The 16,913-nt window shown below is 39.8% G+C and overlaps 1 protein-coding gene across 11 annotated transcripts in view; it reads right to left on the reverse strand.

The window, feature by feature from the left end:
* The window catches only part of DMD (dystrophin), a 1,935,994-nt gene that overhangs the window by 419,753 nt on the left and 1,499,328 nt on the right, over nucleotides 1-16,913 (reverse strand). For all 11 annotated transcript variants that reach the window (XM_043505382.1, XM_043505371.1, XM_043505378.1 and 8 more), the window contains one exon: nucleotides 16,029-16,183. In XM_043505382.1, the coding sequence (XP_043361317.1) occupies nucleotides 16,029-16,183 (155 nt within the window). The remainder of the gene's footprint in view (nucleotides 1-16,028; nucleotides 16,184-16,913) is intronic.

A 16,913-nucleotide genomic window follows, 5' to 3' on the forward strand; every position in this document is an offset into this window, starting at 1 on the left:
AAGTTGCCGATACATGCATTTTAGAAGAGCAGGATGTGCCCCAGGAATGTCTATAGGGGTCTCAAGGCTAAAAACTCTGAGAAAAACCCACACGTGGTTAATCGATAATCAGAAGGAACCTCTTGCTTGACCATTGAAACTGCTCACTTAAGTTTTCTTTAAGGGACATTCTATTACTAATATATAAATAAGGGGAGAAAGTCTGAGGTGGTTGGACTCTTTTTGGACTCTCCCTCTGGATAGATCTTGCAGTCCCCACCAATAGATGAAAGATTTGGCCACTGGAAGCCTGCCGCTGTGTCACTCGAGAGCCACACTCAGCTTTGGTAATTATCAAGGGTTAGGGGTGTTTTACTAACCTGTTGTGGACGTATGTAAGTGCTTGAGATTAAGTAAAGTTTAGCTTTAAGTGAAAGCAGTTGTGTTGTCCTGTTTGTGCCAGCCATCTATCAGTCGGATGGCCATGTCTCCCTTGATTTATTTCCTGACACCACCTAGCACAGAGTAAAAGTTACCAAGAGCTTTGGGTTGAAAGAACCCTGGGTAACAAAGGGATATATAAATGCCATCTCCTGTGGCCAGAATATGGCCAAGAATATTGTGATGGCCAGCTATTAATAATTAATTGTAAGTACCATTGAAGTCAATGAAAAGATTCAGATTGACTACCATGGTATACAGTTTTAATCTCATACTGCCCTGAGTTTTGGATCAGGCTCAGGGCAGTATGAGATTAAAGCTATATAACAATAGTCAATTCTTCCTCTAAAGAACTGACAAATTAAAACAGAAAAAAAAATCAGTCTATGCAGAATGAACTAGGAGACTGTGGAGGGTTAGAAAATAGTAGGTTCTCATGAACATCTTTGTTGTTGCTGCAGAAATGCATTGGTTTCCTTGAAGTAACTGACAAAAATAATAATATAAAATATTTGAGAGGAAACACAAGAAACATACAGAAAGGAGGAAAGGGGTGAGGGGAGCAGGACACACGCAGAGGGAGGTCATTCCAGCAGGCTTCTTTTTACCATGTACCCTGGGGCAAGTGGAAAAAGGAACTCAAAAACGAGAAGGCAACACACATCCAATGGATAAAAATGAATTCCTTTTTTGCTCAATATAAAATTAACCTGGGTAATTCAATGCCACAGGACATTAGTGAGGCAAAAAATCATCAGCATTCAAAACAGGACTAGTTACATACATTGAATGAGAAAAGAATCTAAGAAAAGATAAACTAGCTAGGGTAACAAATTTCAAGTGATACCAGTTCTTATGTTTCAGAGCATAAAGCGATCAGCAGCTGAGATTATGAAGAAATCTCTCTCCATTACAATTGCTATGGGGCACAGTATGGGCTATTTTGCCTTCTTCTTATGTTTCTGGTACAGAACACTGTGCAACAGGATGAACACTTTGCCCACACTACATAAACCACTAAGCTTTTCCTTTACAGCAGCTCCTCTTTTCCTTGCTGGATTTTTTCCTTTATTATGTATCAGAGGTCTTATAACAGGTCTTCCTTTGAGACTTATCGGTTTAACCACATTTTTCCTCTCAATTTTCCACTTATTAACATTTTGAGACAGATCACAAATGTACTCTTCTGGGTTTTTTTTGTTATTTGCTCAGGGACTGTGCATAGAGCAGGGGATTGATAATAAGAGAGAGGGAACCTCTCACCTCTATGTCACAGATTTCTTTCCGGCCCAACTTAAAGTTGTTGCCATCTGATGACTGTTGGCCTACATAAAATAACTTGTGATCCAAACTCAGAATCTGATTGAAAGGTTTCCAAATTTTAAAGAAAAAAAGAACGCTACCAAAATTGACACTGCTGCTGGCAATTTCTTCAGAGACCCCCAGGATTTAATGGACAGAATGAATTACCTGCTCCATTTTAAATGGTTGACAAGCCAGTGGAGAGAAGCTTGCCATGCCCATGCTGTAACTGTTCTGAAGCTAAAAAATAATCAGGTACCAGAGCTGTTAATCTGACATTAAATTTTGTAAAAAAAAATTACACATTAAAAAAAAAGAACACAACACAACAAGGTTATGGCAATCATAATAATCCAAGAGAAAATTGACACCAGGTCAAATTAATCCCTGCTGACACTCCACTGGCTGATCACATTTATTAATTTCCATTCATTTAGTTGTTTTAGAAAGCTTAGAGCTTGAACCCAAATCCACTAAGGTAGAAATGGAAAGAGACTAATTTATTACAATGGGCTTTGACTCAGGACCATAATCAGTTGTTACAGACATGACAAAGTTTAATTTATCCCACAGACTAATAGTAACATTAGTTTAGGGTGAGATTTTCAAAGGTACTCAACACTGATCTTTGTGCCCACGGAGGTCGACAATAAATATTGGCCCACAGGACAATACTCAGTGCTTGTGAAAATCTTGCTCTTTAGAATAAAAACTACCCATCAGGCTGAATTTTCAGAAAGGCTCAGAACAAAAATCAACTGATGGACTTTTTACTGCTCTACTCCTCATAAAATCCCCACACATTTGTACAGAAAAGAGTGAGATTTTAAATACAAAATATTCCTTTGAAATTAGTTTGTTCAAAGCTTGAGCTGTGTCACTTTTATGTTTTATGAGGCTAGTACATGAAACTGTCCTTCTTTAACAGTTCTATTCTATTAACTATTATTATTGTTTGATTGAGTTACACTGCAGCAGGTACTTTAAATTCTAAGTGTCCTCAACCAATATCGGAATGCTAAATCAGTCTATATGTGCAAAAGTATTACACATGGCATGAATGTATGAGCAAAAACTAGAGTTATGATGGACTCTATCTGCAATTATATTAATGGGAAAGCCATTCACAGAGTTTAGCATATGGTAAATAGGGACAAAATTGCAGCATTTTCTTTCACTCAAGGCCAAAGTAAAAACAACAAATGAGACAAATGAAAACAAAATACAAACAGTCATGGCTGAAAGGAATGGTCTTTGAGGGGTAACTATTTTTTTTAAATAACTTCCTTGCTCTCTGTATTGGATACTGAAGGCTTGTTTATAAACTAGTGTTTCCCTCCATACTATTGCTTCTGTAATGAAACCATTCACCTTAATGATAAAATTAAAAAAAAAAAAAAACCAAACCCTTGTTTAGATCAGCTGAATTTACCAAAAAGGACCATACATGTGGCCATACATGTTGAAAGAATGACATTAAGAATGACACTTGTTGGCATATATGCTTAAGAGCTAAATTACTTTGTATTGACCAATCTGACACCCATGTGAACGAATGTCTTTGGGAGCAGCAAAAGAGATTTTTGGGAGCACGCTGTGCTAGTCTACAGTTTTGTCTACTTAACTGGCATGACAGCCATGATTAAGTTATACTTCCCTTGACTTGCAAGGCTCCTTATACCACATGAGGAATTCACCTTGCGAGAAGGCAGATTATATTACTGCTGCTGTCCTCTCTTGAGATTCCCCTTGGAGTTTAAATTGTTTTAATTCCCCATGGAACTCCAGAAAAATTCCAAGAGCATGGCCATTGCAGGCAAAGTGATGAATCATAACCTGTCCTGAGTGTCCTGGACTTGTCTTTCCCAGCCAATGCTAAAAACATTTTGGGAAGCATTGGGCACCTGAGGTTCTCTTGGAATAAAGAGAAGAAGTTACAGATGTACAGTCCCCTTGAGTGTCTGTGCTGGCAGAGGGAGTGAATTTACCTTGAATCTAGCTTCATGTGGAGATAGAAGTGTGAGGCAAGGCTGTGTGGAAGCTGGTTATATGACTTTCGAGCTCCCCTACTTTTTAGAAATTTTGGCCATTAAAAAACAAAACCATCTATAGCAGGGATCGGCAACCTTTGGCACCCGGCCCACCACGGTAAGCCCCTCGCCAGCTGGGCCGGTTTGTTTTCCTGCCGCGTCCACAGGTTCGGCTGATCTCAGCTCCCACTGTCTGCGGTTCACCGCTCCAGGCCAATGGGGGCTGCAGGAAGTGGCGGCCAGCACATCCCTTGGCCTGCGCTGCTTCCCGCAGCCCCCATTGGCTTGGAGCTTACAGTGGTGGGCCACTTGCGAAAGGTTGCCGATCCCTGATCTATATTTTTCAATATCCTGCCAAAATTGCTATCAACTCTGCTCACTTCTAGGGGCACAAGTACAACAAAATATCAATGGAAAGATAATTAATATCACAGCAGGAGAGCTTGAATGTATTATATTTGATACTAGCATGTGTTCCAATGAAGCCAGGTTAGGCTGTCTTTCATTGAACAGAGCTATCCTTCATCCATTAAAAGAACCTGCAATGCCAAATTATGAAAACAAACAAGCAAATAAAATGACTTTTCACCATAGCTTCCTTAAAGTTCATTATCACTAAACAGGTTTTGTAGTTTTGTTTGTTTGTTTGAAACAGAGAATAATGTAGCAGGTTATTTATTGGAATAACTCACTTGATCTCAGAGTATCTAAAATCCTTCCAGCACATAGCTCTTTTTAATATCTTTTTTTTTAAAGCCTAACTGCCCTGTATTTTCAAAAAAGTAATCATTGTAGAATGGAATCAAGAAAGCTAAGAATGCTTTTATCTTTTTTAATCATCCCTTAGGAAGCTTAAAAGATACCCACGTTTTAAACCTCAAAGGCTTGAGGCTCTCATGCTGCATGAATCCTTTTCCCAATAAAGAGGATTCCCTTTGGAAGCTGTCCGGTGCCACTGGACAGGTTCCAAAGGGAATCGTCTTTATTTGAAAATATGGTTGAGGGTCACTTTCGGATTGCACAAGAAGCTACACCAAAAAGCTAAGCAATCTGCCTGCAAAGCATTTTTAGATCCTACTGCTTGAAGAGAAAGGGATAAGGATCTGGAATCAACCTTCAGCTTCCAACATTTCAGTAAAGAGCACTGGCTCAAATGTTTTCTAATCTTTCTTTGTTTCTCTTATTCAAATATTACTACTTGTCAACCACGCTAGATTAGTTCTTATAATACATTTATTGGTTCATAGACTTGTTGTTCCTTAACACAAACCTGGATGTAATATCATGATCACAGGCACCGACTTTCCAAACAGCCGGGGGGTGCTTGACCTCTGGCTTGGTCCCAGGTGCTGCCCCCACTCCACTCCTTCCCCCAAGGCTCCAGCCACACTTTGCCTTTTCCCGCCCCCGCTCCACCTCTTCCCCCCCAGTTCCGCTTCCTCCCCTGAGTGCACCGTGCCCTCACTCCTCCAGGTCTAAACTGAGCAATGAAATACTCTCTTCAGTGCTGGCCCCCAAAAGTCTTTAGCTACTGAGACCAATCCTGATTCTTTGGTATAAATCATATAATTTCATGTGTAAACTGGTCTGTTGATGATTCAAGGATGGGACTTGCTCTTCTATTGTACACAGAGAGTTCAATAGGCATTTTAATATAAATGTGAATTCTTCCATTGACATAAGGAATGGATTTTGCTGAGGCAGTTTCAGGGAGCTATGGCCTGAAATGCTGTTTGTTTTTAATGAGAAAATAATATCTCTAAGAACAAGTCACACTTTCACCACCTGATGGCAGTTGGGGTCCTATATGAAATCAGTGTGATAGATTCCATCCATTTTTCAGCAGATAACTAGCCAGATGCCAGTATACCTGGCAAATTATCCTTGGCTTCTGTGGAAACTGCCACAAAGTTATGGATTTTTGTCAGTAATTAAGTACTCTCTTATCTCTCAAGAAGGTCCCTTTAGACCAGTCTTTAGGCACACTGGCTAGATGACATGGGAAAGTTTGCATAGACTCAGCCTGTGCTATATTTGTCCTGAGGCTAAGTATAAGATTTCAGTAACCCTTACTAGCCCACAAACTCTTTTCATGAGCACTACATTCAGATTTTTTTTTTAAAGAAGGCTATTTATTGAACCTTGACAATATGGGACAGACAAGTCACTGTGCCCTTCCCTCCAATTAGCTGTTATGCAGGAAAATTCCTTGAGTCTTATAGGATGAGTAATTCTCAAGGCTAAAACGAAAATATTAAAAACAACCATTGTGACATTGTACCCCATAATGCTTTATGGGAATATGACATAACTGGAATATGTTTTATGCTACATGTGCCATGTAACATATCTCTGTAAAGGTTATGGTCTACTGAATCTATTCATTCTATTCGTATACATATATCATTTTTGTATTCAAAGTTATGAATATTGGCTGTATACTTGTCTGATTCTGAGTAGGTTTTAGTGAAGCAGTTGGTCAGCTTCCTGAGAAAAGACTATTCTCAGTAAGTGCCCAATTCAAGAAGCCCTTAACCCAACAATGAACTTGGAGACGCCAATCCACATCTGAGCTTTCCCAGGAATGTGGCTTGGCTGGTAAGGAATTCAGTCATGCATGGATATATGACTTGCCCAGGTGACTCCAAAACTCCATTTTGTAGCTGGACTTTGCATAGGAGAGAGGAGGGGGTCTCCACCCACAAGAGAAAGTCTATTTAAACCCCTGGGAGACCCCCTCCATTTTGTTTTCAGCTGGCTAAAGAGATAGCCTCTCCACCCCCAGGGACACCTGAAAGAAACTGGAACAAAGGACAGTAACTTCAGGGGGTGTGAGTGATTACTGGACCCAGACTAGAAGGAGACTAGTCTGTCAAAGGAAGCTTACTGGGTGAGGATTTTATCTGTATTCAGTTTTATTACTATACTAGACTTTGACTTGTGTGTTTTATTCTATTTTGCTTGGTAATTCACTTTGTTCTGTCTGTTACTACTTGGAACCACGTAAATCCTACTTTCTGTATTGAATAACATCACTTTTTACTTATTAATTAACCCAGAGTATGTATTAATATGTGGGGAGGGGGGTGGTAAACAGCTGCACATATCTCTCTGTTAGTGTTATAGAGGGTGAACAATTTATGAGTTTACCCTGTATAAACTTTATACAAGGTAAAACGGATTTATTTGGGGTTTGGACCCCATTGGGAGTTAGGCAACTGAGTGTTAAAGACAGGAACACTTCCTAAGTTGCTTTCAGTTAAGTCTGCAGCTTTGGGGCATGTGGTTCAGAGCATGAGTCTGTGTTGCAGCTGTCTGGCTCAGCAAGACAGGGGTGCTGGAGTCTCTAGCTGGCAGGGAAAACAGGGATGAAGTAGTCTTGGCACATCAGTTAGCAGTCCCAAGGGGCTTTCTGTGATCCAACCCGTCACAACCATCTTATAGCGCATCCTCATATCAACCTACAGACCACCTAATGATTCACCAAAAGTGTCTCAAGGAGAAGGCTCATTAGTATCGTCCTAAGGAGCAGCAATGCACAAGCCAAATATTTCACATATCTGGTTTCTGAGGACCTGATAAGAAGGGGTATAAACCACTTTGTGAAGAGAAAGAAATTACAGTTTGAATTATAAAAAGGCCAAGTTTACTATTTTTGGATCAAATATATTCTTGATCCACAACAGACCTCCCACTGCTAACAATAAGAGATTTTCACAAAGAGCAAGATTAGAGTATAGCCCTTATTCAGGAACTTCACTTACAGTCATATTCAGCATCAGTAGATGAAAAGATGTGCATGGTGCTTTTTGTACCACCACTATTTCTGCCTTTTGTTTGGCTATTTGCACACGCAATTACACAATTTACATGCACAATAAGGTAATTGTGCAAATCTGTTGCATACTTGTGTACCTAATTTATTTGAAAATCTAGCCTTTAAAGTTTCATATTTATAGGAGTTAACAACCTTATGGAGATGAATAGTGACAGCTAACAGAACTTAGAGCTGTTGTTCCAAGTTGTCTGCAGACTAAAGACGACAACTGTGCATTGGTTTTTCATCCCTTCCATAGATAAGGGCTAGGCTAGAAAGTTACTTTATTTTGGATGGAAGCTTTCATTCTGCAGACTCTGTCATAAGGGTCAGAAAAGCATCTGAAGTGGGCCAGAATGTATAACACCACTGCCATATCACCTAATTTATCAGACTTCCACGAAACCTAGATGCATGATCATCTGGAAAAGACATATATTTGAAGATATGTGGTACATTATAGATGTACAGAACTCTAACTCAGTAGGACAGTTTTGTTTCTACTGTATCTTCTGAGTAACTCCAGTGCTGACCAAGTGTAACTAATTTCCTCACTTGGGCCCCAATTCAGCAGACATAAGTATCTGCTTAACTTCCCACTGAAACTGATGGAACTTAAAGAAAAGCACGTGCTTGAATGGATCGTTAGAGAATAAACGTGCTTAAAGTTAAATACAGAATCAGAGCCTATATTAATGTCCAAACAAAGAAAAAACAGTGAAGAAAATTAGTCTAACTCAAGAAACACCCCTATAGTACTATAATATGCATTTTTACATCCAGAATATTTTTGATGGTTGCTCCCTACATTCCATCTTTTTTTCAAGAGTATATTTTGGTTCAGTTGCTTGATTTGTTGTTGCTAATTCAGGGAGCACAGAGCACTTTCTCCTTAATTGCCTTTTAGTAAATAATACAGTTATTTCTGGGATAGTTAATGCTCTGAAAGAGACAAGTAAGACACATGTTTACAAGTCAATCTGGCTCTTGCCCAACTAATCAGCACGTATGCTGCTAGTGCATCTTTTCAGCTACTACCAAAAAACAAGTTACTCAAAAGGGAAGCACCCATCAAATGCTAACAAACTTGACTATTATAAGAGTCAGAATGTCATTTTCATTATGGTTCAATGTTATAAAACAACATGGTAAAGCAAAGGGTAAACAATCAGTTGCAAATCTAGCTAAGCAAAACAAAATACAAACTGGCAGATGTTGCCTTAATGATCAAAATGCTTGCTTTGGTGGAACTATCACCAGCAGACAGAGTAGCATTTTTACTGGTGCTTGCCTGTTTCTTGTTTTATCAACCTATGGTTTGTGGACAGGGTGGCTCACATCACTCCCACTGACCCACAATGTTGCCATCAATGTTCACTTTGTAGAAAACAACTCACAACCATACCAACCATTCCATTTTTACTTCTTTTTTCTTTCCCTATGAAAATTCATTTTAGATGGTAATAACCCCCAAAGTAATAACCCCCATTAAAATAAAGTTTCAAAGCAAAATAAATCAAAAATTTGCAGCTGGTGCATTTTCCCTTGTTGCTCAGGCATTTTACAAGAGCTTGAATATGTAAGCGTCAACTTAGATATCCCTAAAGTGCAATCAGACTAATCCAGGACTGTTATTTTTTTAGATAAATTTCTAAGCCAATATCAGCTCACTGACTCACAAGACCAATACTTTATCCATAAAACAGTTTCTTCAGGAAAAAAAAACATGAAATCAATGCACATGCACCAGACTAGAGCATCTGGACCTTCAGGAGGCCAGTGATGGAGAAATAGCATATTCTTCACCTTTGTATTCCCAAAGTAAATTATGCCCCTACCCTTAAAATAGAGTTGCTCTTATTTTTCTCCATGCAACAATTTGAAAGCTTTCTTGGAAAGAAAAAAACTCCAGTGCTTATGTTAAATGTACTGAACAAATCTGATGATTTTCCCCAGTGGAACTGGCAGTTAGTGATTCGCCCCTCCCACGACAGAGCTAATGGAAGGAAATCTCTGTGAGGTTTTGCCAATTGTGCTTTTAGAGATGGACAGGGTTTTCCACCCCATATAATAGGTCAAGGATCCTGAGAGATTGGGAGAAGGTCAAGACCATCTGAGTGCAGGCCCTGTGTTCCTCCCCCTTGATGACAGGAATTATGCAGCCCCAAATCCCCATTTAAGGGGATTCCCTATTAAAAATGAAGCTGTGGAAATATGATACAGCCAGTGGAGAGGCTGGAGTATTTTCCATATTTCTTTTGCCTTGAGTTTCCCATCCAAGAGAGGTCTGGGGGCAGGTAGAAGACACAATGAGAATTTCTCAGCTGTGCACTGGAACACTAAAAGCCCCTCACAAAGCTTGGTTCCATGGCCTGCAGGACTGACTTGCAGACCTCCCCCCATGCAAACTTCATATTATTATTTTTATTATTACTACTACCAGGGAAGCAGAAATGACACTTATAATTAGGTTACCTATGGCCCTGATTACATACAAAAATTGCATTAATTTAACTAAACTGGTTTCTAAATGTATTCAGTCAAATTGGTGAAACCTCCTTAGGTGGACATTCTTAATTCGGTTTAACAGCTGCTAATATCTGTTTTGATTTACAGGTATTTGGAAGCTTATGCTCTAGTGGCTGCTGCTCATCCCTCTGGTAGAGGCTGTCTGTTAATTCAGGCAGACATTGTGACATCAGTTACATCTGGCTCACATTTTCCAGATTTTCTTCACAACCGTGAAGGCTGGAAGCAATTTTTTAAAAAACAATAGCTCAGATTCTGATGCCACTCTGGGAGCTGGAGCTCTGCTCCTAGGCATCTGCTTGGGGCTTGATCCCGTTCAGTTCATGGGTGTAGGGCGGGTCTGTCCTGCTTAAGGGGAGCCATGCCTGAGGAGTCTGTCAAAACCCAACAGAACATGCAGTATTGTGTTTTGAACATCTGTACAATCTAGTTTGACTGGTATTTCATTTTGACATCGAATGCGGGTGGAACTGAGCCAAACACCATTACAGTGGTTCGCAAAAAGAAAAGGAGTACTTGTGGCACCTTAGAGACTAACAAATTTATTAGAGCATAAGCTTTCGTGAGCTACAGCTCACTTCATCGGATGCATTTGGTGGAAAAAACAGAGGAGAGATTTATATACACACACACAGAGAACATGAAACAATGGGTTTATCATACACACTGTAAGGAGAGTGATCACTTAAGATAAGCCATCACCAACAGAAGGGGGGGGAAAGGAGGAAAACCTTTCATGGTGACAAGCAGGTAGGCTAATTCCAGCAGTTAACAAGAATATCAGAGGAACAGTGGGGGGTGGGGTGGGAGGGAGAAATACCATGGGGAAATAGTTTTACTTTGTGTAATGACTCATCCATTCCCAGTCTCTATTCAAGCCTAAGTTAATTGTATCCAGTTTGCAAATTAATTCCAATTCAGCAGTCTCTCGTTGGAGTCTGTTTTTGAAGCTTTTTTGTTGAAGTATAGCCACTCTTAGGTCTGTGATCGAGTGACCAGAGAGATTGAAGTGTTCTCCAACTGGTTTTTGAGTGTTATAATTCTTGACGTCTGATTTGTGTCCATTCATTCTTTTACGTAGAGACTGTCCAGTTTGGCCAATGTACATGGCAGAGGGGCATTGCTGGCACATGATGGCATATATCACATTGGTAGTTGCGCAGGTGAAGGAGCCTCTGATAGTGTGGCTGATGTGATTAGGCCCTATGATGGTATCCCCTGAATAGATATGTGGACAGAGTTGGCAACGGGCTTTGTTGCAAGGATAGGTTCCTGGGTTACTGGTTCTGTTGTGTGGTGTGTGGTTGCTGGTGAGTATTTGCTTCAGATTGGGGGGCTGTCTGTAAGCAAGGAATGGTCTGTCTCCCAAGATCTGAGAGAGCGATGGCTCGTCCTTCAGGATAGGTTGTAGATCCTTGATGATGCGTTGGAGAGGTTTTAGTTGGGGGCTGAAGGTGATGGCTAGTGGCGTTCTGTTGTTTTCTTTGTTGGGCCTGTCCTGTAGTAGGTGACTTCTGGGTACTCTTCTGGCTCTGTCAATCTGTTTCTTCACTTCAGCAGGTGGGTATTGTAGTTGTAGGAATGCATGATAGAGATCTTGTAGGTGTTTGTCTCTGTCTGAGGGGTTGGAGCAAATGCGGTTATATCGTAGCGCTTGGCTGTAGACAATGGATCAAGTGGTATGATCTGGATGAAAGCTAGAGGCATGTAGGTAGGAATAGCGGTCAGTAGGTTTCCGATATAGGGTGGTGTTTATGTGACCATCGCTTTTTTAGCACCATAGTGTCCAGGAAGTGGATCTCTTGTGTGGACTGGTCCAGGCTGAGGTTGATGGTGGGATGGAAATTGTTGAAATCATGGTGGAATTCCTCAAGAGCTTCTTTTCCATGGGTCCAGATGATGACGTTGTCATCAATGTAGCGCAAGTAGAGTAGGGGCATTAGGGGACGAGAGCTGAGGAAGCGTTGTTCTAAGTCAGCCATAAAAATGTTGGCATACTGTGGGGCCATGCGGGTACCCATCGCAGTGCCGCTGATTTGAAGGTATACATTGTCCCCAAATGTGAAATAGTTATGGGTCAGGACAAAGTCACAAAGTTCTGCCACCAGGTTAGCCGTGACAGTATCGGGGATACTGTTCCTGATGGCTTGTAGTCCATCTTTGTGTGGAATGTTGGTGTAGAGGGCTTCTACATCCATAGTGGCTAGGATGGTGTTTTTAGGAAGATCACCAATGGACTGTAGTTTCCTCAGGAAATCGGTGGTGTCTCGAAGATAGCTGGGAGTGCTGGTAACGAAGGGCCTGAGGAGGGAGTCTACATAGCCAGACAATCCTGCTGTCAGGGTACCAATGCCTGAGATGATGGGGCGTCCAGGATTTCCAGGTTTATGGATCTTGGGTAGCAGATAGAATACCCCAGGTCGGGGCTCCAGGGGTGTGTCTGTGCGGATTTGTTCCTGTGCTTTTTCAGGGAGTTTCTTGAGCAAATGCTGTAGTTTCTTTTGGTAACTCTCAGTGGGATCAGAGGGTAATGGCTTGTAGAAAGTGGTGTTGGAGAGCTGCCTAGTAGCCTCTTGTTCATACTCTGACCTATTAATGATGACGACAGCACCTCCTTTGTCAGCCTTTTTGATTATGATGTCAGAGTTGTTTCTGAGGCTGTGGATGGCACTGTGTTCTGCATGGCTGAGGTTATGGGGTAAGCGATGCTGCTTTTCCACAATTTCAGCTCGTGCACATCGGCGGAAGCAGTCTATGTAGAAATCCAGGCTGCTGTTTTGACCTTCAGGAGGAGTCCACCCAGAATCCTTCTTTTTGTAGTGTTGGCAGGAAGGTCTTTGTGGGTTAATATGTTGGTCAGAGGTGTGTTGGAAATATTCCTTGAGTCTGAGACGTCGAAAATAGGATTCTAGGTCACCACAGAACTGTATCATGTTCGTGGGGGTGGAGGGGCAAAAGGAGAGGCCCCGAGATAGGACAGATTCTTCCACTGGGCTAAGAGTATAGTTGGATAGATTACCAATATTGCTGGGTGGGTTACGGGAACCATTGTTGTGGCCCCTTGTGGCATATAGTAGTTTAGATAGCTTAGTGTCCTTTTTCTTTTGTAGAGAATCAAAGTGTGTTTTGTAAATGGCTTGTCTAGTTTTTGTAAAGTCCAGCCACGAGGAAGTTTGTGTGGAAGGTTGGTTCTTTATGAGAGTATCCAGTTTTGAGAGCTCATTCTTAATCTTTCCCTGTTTGCTATAGAGGATGTTGATCAGGTGGTTCCGCAGTTTCCTTGAGAGTGTGTGGCACAAGCTGTCAGCATAGTCTGTGTGGTATGTAGATTGTAATGGATTTTTTTACCTTCAGTCCTTTCGGTATGATGTCCATCTGTAGAAACTGGGAATGGATGAGTCATTACACAAAGTAAAACTATTTCCCCATTGTATTTCTCCCTCCCACCCCACCCCCCACTGTTCCTCTGATATTCTTGTTAACTGCTGGAATTAGCCTACCTGCTTGTCACCATGAAAGGTTTTCCTCCTTTCCCCCCCCTGCTGTTGGTGATGGCTTATCTTAAGTGATCACTCTCCTTACAGTGTGTATGATAAACCCATTGTTTCATGTTCTCTGTGTATGTGTATATAAATCTCTCCTCTGTTTTTTCCACCAAATGCATCGGATGAAGTGAGCTGTAGCTCACGAAAGCTTATGCTCTAATAAATTTGTTAGTCTCTAAGGTGCCACAAGTACTCCTTTTCTTTTTGCGAATACAGACTAACACGGCTGCTACTCTGAAACCTGTCATTACAGTGGTTGTTACAGTTGCATATAATGCCATTTTTTAAACTTAAAAACAAGGAAAATTGCACACAAAAAATAAATTACATTCAATAAAAAGATGTTTAGGTTGCAAAGTGGCATATTTGAAAGCTAGGAAACACCACATTTAGAGTAGCCTGTGTAAATTTAATTCTGCCCTCTGACAGTTCCTAATTGCATATTAGGTCTTTGCCATGAGGAGCTAACAATTTACAATTCCTTAGTAGTTTGCTGCCTCCATACACTACTGGCAATTCCACTGTTTCAGGGACCCTCCACATTTGCAAAATTTTGCCTAACTGTTATTTTTATGTATTTATTTTCTTTTGTAATCACGTCTTTGCAGCTTTAAACTAGTCATCTCATATTGTGAAAGTGACTGTCAGGTTGCCAGGTACTAAACCATTTAGGTCTTCATAGGCTAAAAGCAACAGCTGGAACTGCATTCAGAAACCAACCGGCTGTTCATGCAGCTCTCAGACCACAGCAGTTATGTGCTGAACACAAAGCTCCACTTTGTAAGTGGGCAACCACATTCTGTGCCACCTTCAGCTTCTGAGTAGTCTCATGGTGCAGCTATATGTAAATCACATTACAGTAGTCTAGTCTTGTGGCCAGGAGCATCGATGCCTCCAAAAGAAATGGCCACATCAGTATTTTTTTTTTAAACCTCTACTTGTCAAAAGGACTATTGGCTACCGCTGCTACCTGAGCATTGAGTAGCAGCCCTGGATCTAGCAAGACCTCAGAATTGTGAATCTGTCACAAGTGTGAGAATTCCCTAATTCAGAGCATTGATATAATCCCCTCCAATTCTTCCATTTGCTTCCTCATCATCTACCAATTTCACTTCCTCCTTTTCTGGACCAAACCTCAGACATCTAGCCCTTCTCATGGAGTCCCAAGCATCCCCCTGCCCCGAACACTAGGGACATAATGAGACCAAGTTGTATGGTTTTACAGCTTTCTCAGAGCACATCAATCACAAGACATGCGTCTTTTCAGGAAGAAGGCTACCATCAACAGTAAGGTCAGAAATGCCGACAGAAATTCTCTTTACTTTTAAAATACATTTCACAGTTTAGCTATGGTACTTCGCCCCAGCAAACCTTTCAGATTACAATACTGCTAAGAGGCCATCAATACTATCTTTTTTGTGCTTCAGTTGGAGCTAAAGTGGGAATAGTTCTGTTGCAAACAGAAATGCTGTTAAAATGAACTGTTGTGGAGGCATATGAATACCAAATTAATTAAAAAAGCAGTAAAGAGAAAAAGGGAATGAATTCCTCTAGTCACTGCTGATTTAAGTAGCTTTACTATGCAAGCAAATTTCCTAAATATGTTGCATATTTAAGTAAGTTTTCTTTGCTGACCTTGTTCATGAACTTTAATTAAAAACATTTTAAAAACTCATTCAGTTTTGGTTATAAGATATAAAACTTAATCCTAGATATTAAGTCAGTTAAAGTAGCTCTAAATCTATTTTTTTATGTATCCCATTTAATGTACAGCAATATAAACCTGTGAATCTGAGTTTTACCGATTTAAATAAAATCATTTTTATCCTGCAAAAAATTTCCTGTATAGATTTTATACTGGATGATTCATACTTAGTGGCAACCTATAAACATAGCTTTTAGTAATGAACTGGTATCTATACTAAATATTGAGAGACTACAAAATATAATCCTGAATGGTTTAATCAACACTCTAATCTTAAAAAAAATAAAATACAAAAATCTTGGCTGTAGGTTCTTCTCATAGATATAGTATAATGCTTCTACTGTGAATTATATTTCAGTAAGATGTGTCATTTTCATGTTCAATTTATGGCACTGTCTACAATTGTATAGAGATTAAGATGCTGAGAAAACTAAAAAACTCTCTTAATTTAAATATCTATGGAACTTTATGAAACACAATGAATTAACTAAAGTTAATTAGAAAAATGGTTAATATGTAAAACTGGCAAATGATAATGTTTCATGTCAGAGTGGTTGCCCCAAATGTCATTTAAAAGATAAGCACCTACAGAAAAAAAACAACTACATTAAATGTTAAAGTAGATCAATGCAATTCAGTGAAGCCTAACAACAGTGTTAGTGCTAAAAATGGCATTGTACCTCTTATTAATGGTAGCCCAACTGGTATTAATGTTATCTGTCATCAGTTCTACTTTTCTGGTGTCATCTGTTGAATAATCACGGAGAAGCTTAAGTGCCATGTCATTCGCCACATCCACATGTATTTGCCACTGCCGCAGCTCTTTTGAAAATTGCTAGAGGGGAAAAAAACAAACAAAACAAAAGAATGAATCTCACCTTCCCTTAAAAATATACCTTGAATATTTGAAAAGTAGATGAACCTTTAAACCTTTAAAACTTTCCTGATTTAAAAAAAAGAGAGAGAGAATCTTCTCATTGCTGGTAATAACAAAAACAGCCTCTGTCACATCTGCTGATTGTTAGGGTCAGAGCTTTTTTTTTTTTTTTTTTTTTAAAGTTATGGGACACAAGAAGACTGCAGTACTACCAACAAGTGGCTGACAGGACTAACCAATAAAATCTTCAGTGCAAGATAAAATGTGGCAGCCAAAATTGTTAAACTAGAGAATGGAATCATAATAGTTCTTTCTCAGAAATAAATAGTTGAATAAATTATTGTGCATGCTGACTATTTTTGTCTCTGTGATGGTGAATTCATTATGCTGGGGAGACAAGAAAAAGAGCATAGTAAAATAATATACTGCCAAACCTATTTTTTTTTTTTTTACAATATGACATAATACCAACGCTTGGACAAATAACATGTCTGTTGAATTTTTTCACTTTATTAAGAATGATTTGTTTATGTAATTAGTGCCACCTACTGGGTCAGTACTAAACTTGCATACATCAAAATACTAGAATATTGTTAAACCTAACAGTAAGTTATTATAATGCCATTACCTTTCCCAATTTTTCTGGAAATAGTTTTAAGAAAGCATTTACAATTTTGAACATAATTCT

This window comes from Dermochelys coriacea, chromosome 1 (genome assembly GCF_009764565.3).
Source record: "Dermochelys coriacea isolate rDerCor1 chromosome 1, rDerCor1.pri.v4, whole genome shotgun sequence".
NCBI lineage: Eukaryota > Metazoa > Chordata > Testudines > Dermochelyidae > Dermochelys > Dermochelys coriacea.